Raw genomic sequence first — 6,911 nt, 5'->3', positions numbered from 1 at the left:
TCTTAGTAATTAAGCTAAGAAATAACTGGGAGAAATACATATGGAGAGAAGGCAGTGATAGCTTTTGGGGGGTGCAATAAAATTCAGGCAATGACAGCAGACGATTTGCCTCTCTTGTTATTGTCACAGCTGTTAACTGGAACACCCAATTTCAGTGTTGCATGTTTGAGAAGGGAGCGTTTTAGGAAGGAGGCATGGGTTGAGAGATGTTGGAAGTCTGTGGTGGGCGGATGGAGTTGTAAACATCAGAGTGGGTGAGCTCAGGCGGGCAAGAGACTGAGCATATCACACAGCATCACTGCAAGGCGGGTAAAGAAATGTGGCTTGTAGGAGACATGGAGCTCTCTGTGCTCAGATAAGCATGAGGGGAACCTAGCATGTTAATTGCACAGCTGTTTCCTTCAAGAGAAGGAATGTGATACCTGTTAACTGCCCAGAAGTCTGCCGTGGGCCTGTTTCCTAGCCTGGTGGACTGTGCAGTCAGATCTGCTGCATAGGGCACTTATTGTAAGCTTGCTTTTCTTAGTCAGTCTACAGGACCTAACCTTTACGAACTTCACAAGAGTTTCAGTGTGGCCACATCTGCTCTGTGTTTCGCTTACTTTGTTCCTCAGGCAGATCTATGTCTGCTTTATTGTGCATGCAGGACTGAGTCAGTCACCACTGGAATCATTTCATCAAATTGTGCTGGGCCTAAAATCAACTACTCGGAGTCAGACTTCTGAAGTTTGGACCAACACCAGCTAGTGAGTCTGAGCTGGGCTGAGCTGCCTTCTTGCTTTCCATTAAGGTCACAGAGATCACCTGGCAACTGCTCTCTGAAATGACCAAATCAGCCAGAGGCCAGCAAGGGGGTGAGCAGGTGGTGGCGCTGGGTGGGGAATGTGCTAATAAGATGGAAACAACTCCAGGGCCAGGGCCTTCTGCTGGGGCAGCTTTTAGAAAAACACCAACAGACTACTAGTCACCATTCTGTAGCACATTGGTGTTGAGAGGAGGAGCGCTCTGATGTGCTTGGAAACATACACCCAGCGTATAGCGGAGTTTTCAGTTGGCGGTGATTTCTGCCACCCTGTTTAGGTCACCCAGCTCCTTCAGCTGGAGAGCCACCCAAAGGTACCCGGAGTCCCTCCCCTGGTCCCTGTGCTGTGCCTGGCAAGTGGGGTCAGACCTGAGATTCCTTCTTGAGGTATATTTAAATGATCTTTAGAGGTGGGGCAATGGGACCAGGACCTTAGAGTCAAGTCAAATACTCAAAATGACTCAGCTAAATGCATGGCAAGCAGTGTCGTAGTGCACGGATACAGACCACACACATGATTTCTGCTGTTGTGACATAACGCAAAAAAATATTTAAAATTTTTTTGGTCTTTTAAACTGTGTGTATAAGTTGAGTGCAGGTGCCCACAGAGGTCAGAGGAATCACGCCCCCTTGGAGCTAGTTACAGCTCATTAAAAAAAATTATTTTGGAAATTATAATTACATCTTTCCCCTCTTCCTTCTCCTCCCTCCAAATGCTCCCATACACTCCTTTCCCCCACCACCCACCACCAAATTAATGGCCTTTTTTTTTCAATAATTGTCGCACCCGCCCCACATCCACATACATAACATACAACTTGTTCAGTTTATATACTGTTATTAGTACGTGTATGTTTTCAGAGCTGACTGTTTGGTATTGGATAAGCAATTTGTGTGTTTTTCCCTGAGGAAGACTATTTTCTCCCACTCTCAGCATTCCTTAGTTATCTCACAGGCCATTCTGAGCTGCCTGACATGGGTGCTGGGAACAGAATTCTGGTCCTTAAAAGGTACAGCATTTGCTCCTAACTGCTGAACCTTCTCTCCAGCTCCAAACATTTTAAATCAGGTAACTGATAACAATTTTGTGAATAGGAATGGCTCCCTAGACTCATGTGTGTGATTGCCTGGTCCATAGGGAGTGGCACTATTCAAAGGTGTGGCCTGTTGGAGGAGTTGTGCCACTGTGGAGGTCTCAAATGCTTAAGCTCCCCCCAGTGTGACTCACATCTAGCCTACTCCCATCTGCCTTCTGATCAAGGTGAAGAACTCTTGGCTCCTCCAGCACCATGTTTGCTTGCATGCCGCCATGCTGATAATGGACTAAATCTCTGATACTGTAATCCAGCCCCAATTAAATGTTTTCCTTTATAAGAAGTGCTATGGTCATGATGTCTCTTCACCATGGTATGTATGTTCCTGTGTATGAGCCCCCATTCACCACAGCTTGCATGTGGAGGTCAGAGACGATGCATGAATGTCTGGTGACTCACCCGTAGTGCCCACCACTGCAGCGTGCTCCACATGGGTCCTGGGAACCCAAGCCCCAATCCTAACCAGGCATGGCAAGCCTTTAGTCACTGAGTCGTCATCTTAGCTCCCCACATTTTCTTACCTCAAAATATTTACCCATAAAATTTTACTTAGTCAAAATGATTGTCTGCTGATAGTTTCTCTACAAAATTGTCAAAGAAACAATGTAGAGGCTCAGGCAGAAACTCAAGCACAAAGACACAAAGCCATATCTGAAGCATTTTATTTGTTCACATTTATCCTAATTGAGGTTCATACTATTTCATTTGACAGTTTAAAAATTATTCTGTAAACAAAATTAAAAAAATTACAGCTGCAACAGAAACGAAGGAGGTGGTGTGTAATAGAAGGGCATGTATAGAAAGTAACTTCGGAATAAGCAAAGAAAAAGTGAGCGTGAGTGTGAGGCCGAGAGCGGGAGCGGAAAGTCTCCCAGAGTCTGTAATGAACCAAAGTGTAACAGCGTTAACAGAAGCAAGTGTTCAAAGTGCAGGTGTGCCAGCTTTGATTGCATATCCCTCCGGGGACAGAACATTCCATTCTGTTACATAAAGTGACAACAGCTAGTTACAGTACCTTGCAGATTCCCTTTGCTGTGAACATAAACGACTTGATGGGAAGTTCGTCACACATGGTACATGACATAATTTCTTACTTTACAACAAGTATGGAAGTGGCAAAGATTGCTTTTTTTTTTTTTACTATTACTTATTATTATTTTATCTTGCTGTATTTTCAATGAATAACAATAATCTGAAAACCCAGTATGAGAACTGTCAGGACCTTTAGTCCTTCAAAAACAAAATTGAAACAAAAAGCTGTTCCAGTGTCGTGGGTCCTTTTTGCTTTCACATTGAAATTCTCAGATGGATCACTTTTCCTCCCTCCTGGCCAGCTAGCATAAACAATTGGAGCAAGTTGTCCATGTCCAAACTGATCAAATATGTCATTCTAGCATCATGTAAAACCCATTTACATTTTCATAACTGCCTGGGACCCAAATATGAAGGGGAACCAGTGTAGAATAAAATTTTTTGGATAAAGGATTTTTATGAATATAATTCAAATCTTAAAAAATATTTTTAAGTCTTCCTAAAGTAGCTCAAGATTTACCCCAACTGACAATGCCTTTTCCTTCTAAAAACAGTTTTGTGTCTGCAGCACTCCATTTCCCTCCTAGACCTAATTTTAATTTCGGAGCTTGAATGCACAGAGTGTGGCTGTCTTATCAGCATCAGACAGAACTATTTTCACATCATGGATACAACTGAACAGCAAGAGTGCTAAGTTATGATACACACATCACTGACAGGTTGGTCTTTTGGCGGGCAGCACGGGTGCGGGGATTCACTGAATAAACTCGATTCTGGTAGGATGCCCCACAGGTAGACTGGTAGTGCCTTACCTAGGGGGGTTATCTACTTCTCACTAGTTTTCATTGTTTTACATTATGAAAACAGTAGGCTTCAAGCCAGGTACTAATAAATATTTAATTTAAAAGAAAAGAACGCAAGCCCCCCCAACAGAGAACTTAAAAAAAACTCCTCGTTGCTCTTCTTGTATCAGCCCGACAGGGCGGAGATTTCATAGTCACTGGCTGAGGTGAGGGGTTTGCCCATCATACGGATGTTCTTGGCACTGGTGACCCTGGCCATCATACACACTGGCTTGTCAAAGTACTTCACTAGAGCAGGCTCTGTCAAGAGTGAGGCCAGGAACTGTTCGAAGGTGATGGCCCAGTCCCTGTCCAGGCTGCTGCTCCTGGGCAGGGTGGCTCTGCCCTGGCTGCTACGTACCAGGACTGTGTCCTCCCCAATGTCCTCACAGTGCAGTTTGTCTTCCTCATGGGAGCCGGCACTCAGCACCGAGTAGGACGACATGGAACTGTCATCCTTGGTATCATCGTCGGAGATTAGCATGGAGGAGCAGGCCCCGTTGTCCCTGGGTGACGAGTCCTCCAGTTTGATGTCCTCCATCTGCCCTCCCAGGGAGTGGTCCTCACTGTCAACGGCCAGACTGGCTGGGAGTGGCTCTGTGGATTCCACCACATAGGGCTGGCAGGGCCCCTTCTTGGGGAAGAGCATGCCTGGGATGGCCTGGCTGGAGGGTGGTCCAGCAACCACCTCCTCCTTGGCAGGCTGAGCAATGAAGAACTTGCCCACCTCTCCAATCTCCAACAGGAGACTGGTCACTGTCGCTGTGGCATGGTACAGCTCCTGCTCGTTGGGGTCTTCGCTGAACATGTTGTACATGGTCTTACAGAGCTCGATAAACTGCCCCTGGAGAACAAGTGGGAAAGGTGAGGAGCTAAGAGCAAGGACCAAACAGGTGTTGAAACCATGACTCTTAAAGATCCCATGAAAATGCTCTATGGAGAAGGGATGGACCTACTGTTACAGTCTCTTTATTGGTTTCTCTCTTTTAATTTGAAAATCTGAACCACTTACAAAAATAGCAAGAATGAAACAATAAAAGCCTTCGTAGACTCGTCACCAAGAGTCGAGAATGACTATGGTGGAGGCTAGTGAGATGGCTCAGTCAGTAAAGTACTTGCCTTGATGTCTCCCAAGAACCCATATTTTGAGGGAGGGGAAGGTATGGTAGCACACATGGGCTACCTCAGCATCAGCGGAGACAGAGACAGATGGGTCCTTGGGGCTCACTGGCCAGCCAGCTTCTCCTACTTGGTGAGCTCCAGGCCAAGGAGAGATTCTGTCTCAAGACGCAACGCAGGGGGCCCCTGAGAGAGGGAAGTGGCGGCTGTCCTCTGGCCTCCATATATGCATCTACAATGTACCCACATCTTTGTGCCTGTGCATGCGAAAGTGCAGCCCTCACACACAATGAATCAGCTACATTTTGCTTAATTTTTTCCTCTTCTTCTCCTCCTCCCCACCTACTTTGGTTGTTTTGAGACAGGATTTCCCATAGCCCAGGCTATCTTCAAACTCATTATCCCCCTTTTTCTGCCTCCTCAGTGCAGGGACTACTGGGCATGGACCACCATGCCAGACACTACATCCTTTTTTCCTTGTTTTGTTTTTTCTCTTTGCTTTATTATCTTTTTGTCCCTACCAAAGAATCTTAGGGCAGCAGCAGACTCATCTCTTCTCACACCTCTGCAGTCCTGAAGACTTTCCCCAACATTAGCTATAACAGAGTCACCCATGACACAGCTCCTCACTTCCCTGAACAGAGCAATGCCCCTGCTCCTAACCTGGCCTCTAGCTGGAAACTCTTCATCTCACTTATGTCACCATGTGTATCACCCCCCATTACTCATTAGCTTTTCAAGACATGTCTTTTGCTGAGCACAGTTACATGAAAACAGCAGAGCTTAACTTCTGAAGGTAATTCTGCCAATCGGGTGGAATACACATTACTTCCAAAGCTCAGTCCTTTTTTGTCCAAACGTTCTTTCAGGAGACCATTTTCTTACAACTGAGCATAATTTTGATGCAAGAGAAGTAAGTCCAAACAGGACTAGATACGTAGCTCATCAGGTAGAGTGCTTGCCTGGTGTGCATGAAGTCCTAGGTTCAACTCCTAGCATTACATAAACTGGATGTGTTAGGCAGATGCCTGTAATATTAGCACTTGGGAGATGGAGGAAGAGGATCAGAAATACAGGGTCATCCTCAGCTACATAGTGAGTTGGAGGCCAGCTTGAACTACATGACTTAAAAAAAAAATCAACCAGGTGCTGGTGGTGGTGGTGGCAGTGGCAGCGACACACATCTTTAATCCCAGCACCTGGGAGGCAGAGGCAGATGGATCTCTGTGAGTTCAAGGCCAGCCTGGTCTGTAGAACAAGTTCCACGACAGCCAGAGCTACACAGAGAAACCCTGTCTCAAAAAACAAACAAAACAAAACAAATGCAAACAGATAATAGTTAAGACCTCCCAAGTTCTCACTATCTGCAAGGGGTACTTATTTTACATTTATGCATGATGGGAAAGAATAGTCTCTTACCTGATTCAACTTGGGCAAATCCTTGGCATTTTTTGATTTAGATTTATTTTCTGCAGACCAGAGTTTTAGATAATTACGGTTTTCTTGAGAATTTGCTCTCTTCCCTACAACCCAAATGCCAAAAGATGAACATTCATAGGTAAAAAAACAAAAAACAAGAACTTAGGCAGCAAATAGGTAAACGGAAGAGGAAGATTTTTTGTACCTTTGTCCTGCTTAAGGCTCACTGTGACATAGCCATCTTCTGCACTCTGTTTGCCTCTACTGTCCAAGCCAACAACTATCAGAGAACATTCGGAAGAGAAAGCTGTTACAGAGGATAACCACAGAAATGAGGGTTCTGCAGGCAGGGTGGCCTGACTTAGCAAACAGAAATTTGAACAGTGTCTGGAGAGACACACTATGGTGCTCTTACAGAGGCTTGAGTTTGAGTCTCAATGCCCACATCAGGTGGCTTAATTTTGCCTGTCACTCCAGGGCATCTGATGCCTTCTTCTTACTTCCATACTCGTGAGGCACACATGCACACACACCAACAAAAAATAAATCTGTAAACATACACACACACACACACACACACACACACACACACACACACACACA

The 6,911-nt window shown here is 45.3% G+C and overlaps 1 protein-coding gene across 2 annotated transcripts in view; it reads right to left on the bottom strand.

The window, feature by feature from the left end:
• Positions 1-2,546: 2,546 nt before the first annotated feature.
• Tbc1d9 (TBC1 domain family member 9) overlaps positions 2,547-6,911 on the bottom strand; it is a 109,356-nt gene continuing 104,991 nt past the window's right edge. For both annotated transcript variants that reach the window (XM_055621027.1, XM_055621028.1), the window contains exons 19-21: positions 6,514-6,588; positions 6,309-6,412; positions 2,547-4,614 (exon numbers count right to left, since the gene is read on the bottom strand). In XM_055621027.1, coding sequence (XP_055477002.1) covers positions 3,898-4,614; positions 6,309-6,412; positions 6,514-6,588 — 896 coding nt within the window. In that variant the 3' untranslated portion in view covers positions 2,547-3,897. The remainder of the gene's footprint in view (positions 4,615-6,308; positions 6,413-6,513; positions 6,589-6,911) is intronic.

Source organism: Psammomys obesus, unplaced genomic scaffold, assembly GCF_907164565.1.
Source record: "Psammomys obesus unplaced genomic scaffold, mPsaObe1.curated_primary_1811, whole genome shotgun sequence".
NCBI classification, from domain to species: Eukaryota; Metazoa; Chordata; class Mammalia; order Rodentia; family Muridae; genus Psammomys; species Psammomys obesus.
Note: the sequence above shows the minus strand (reverse complement) of the source record. Positions and strands in the feature narration are given on the sequence as shown.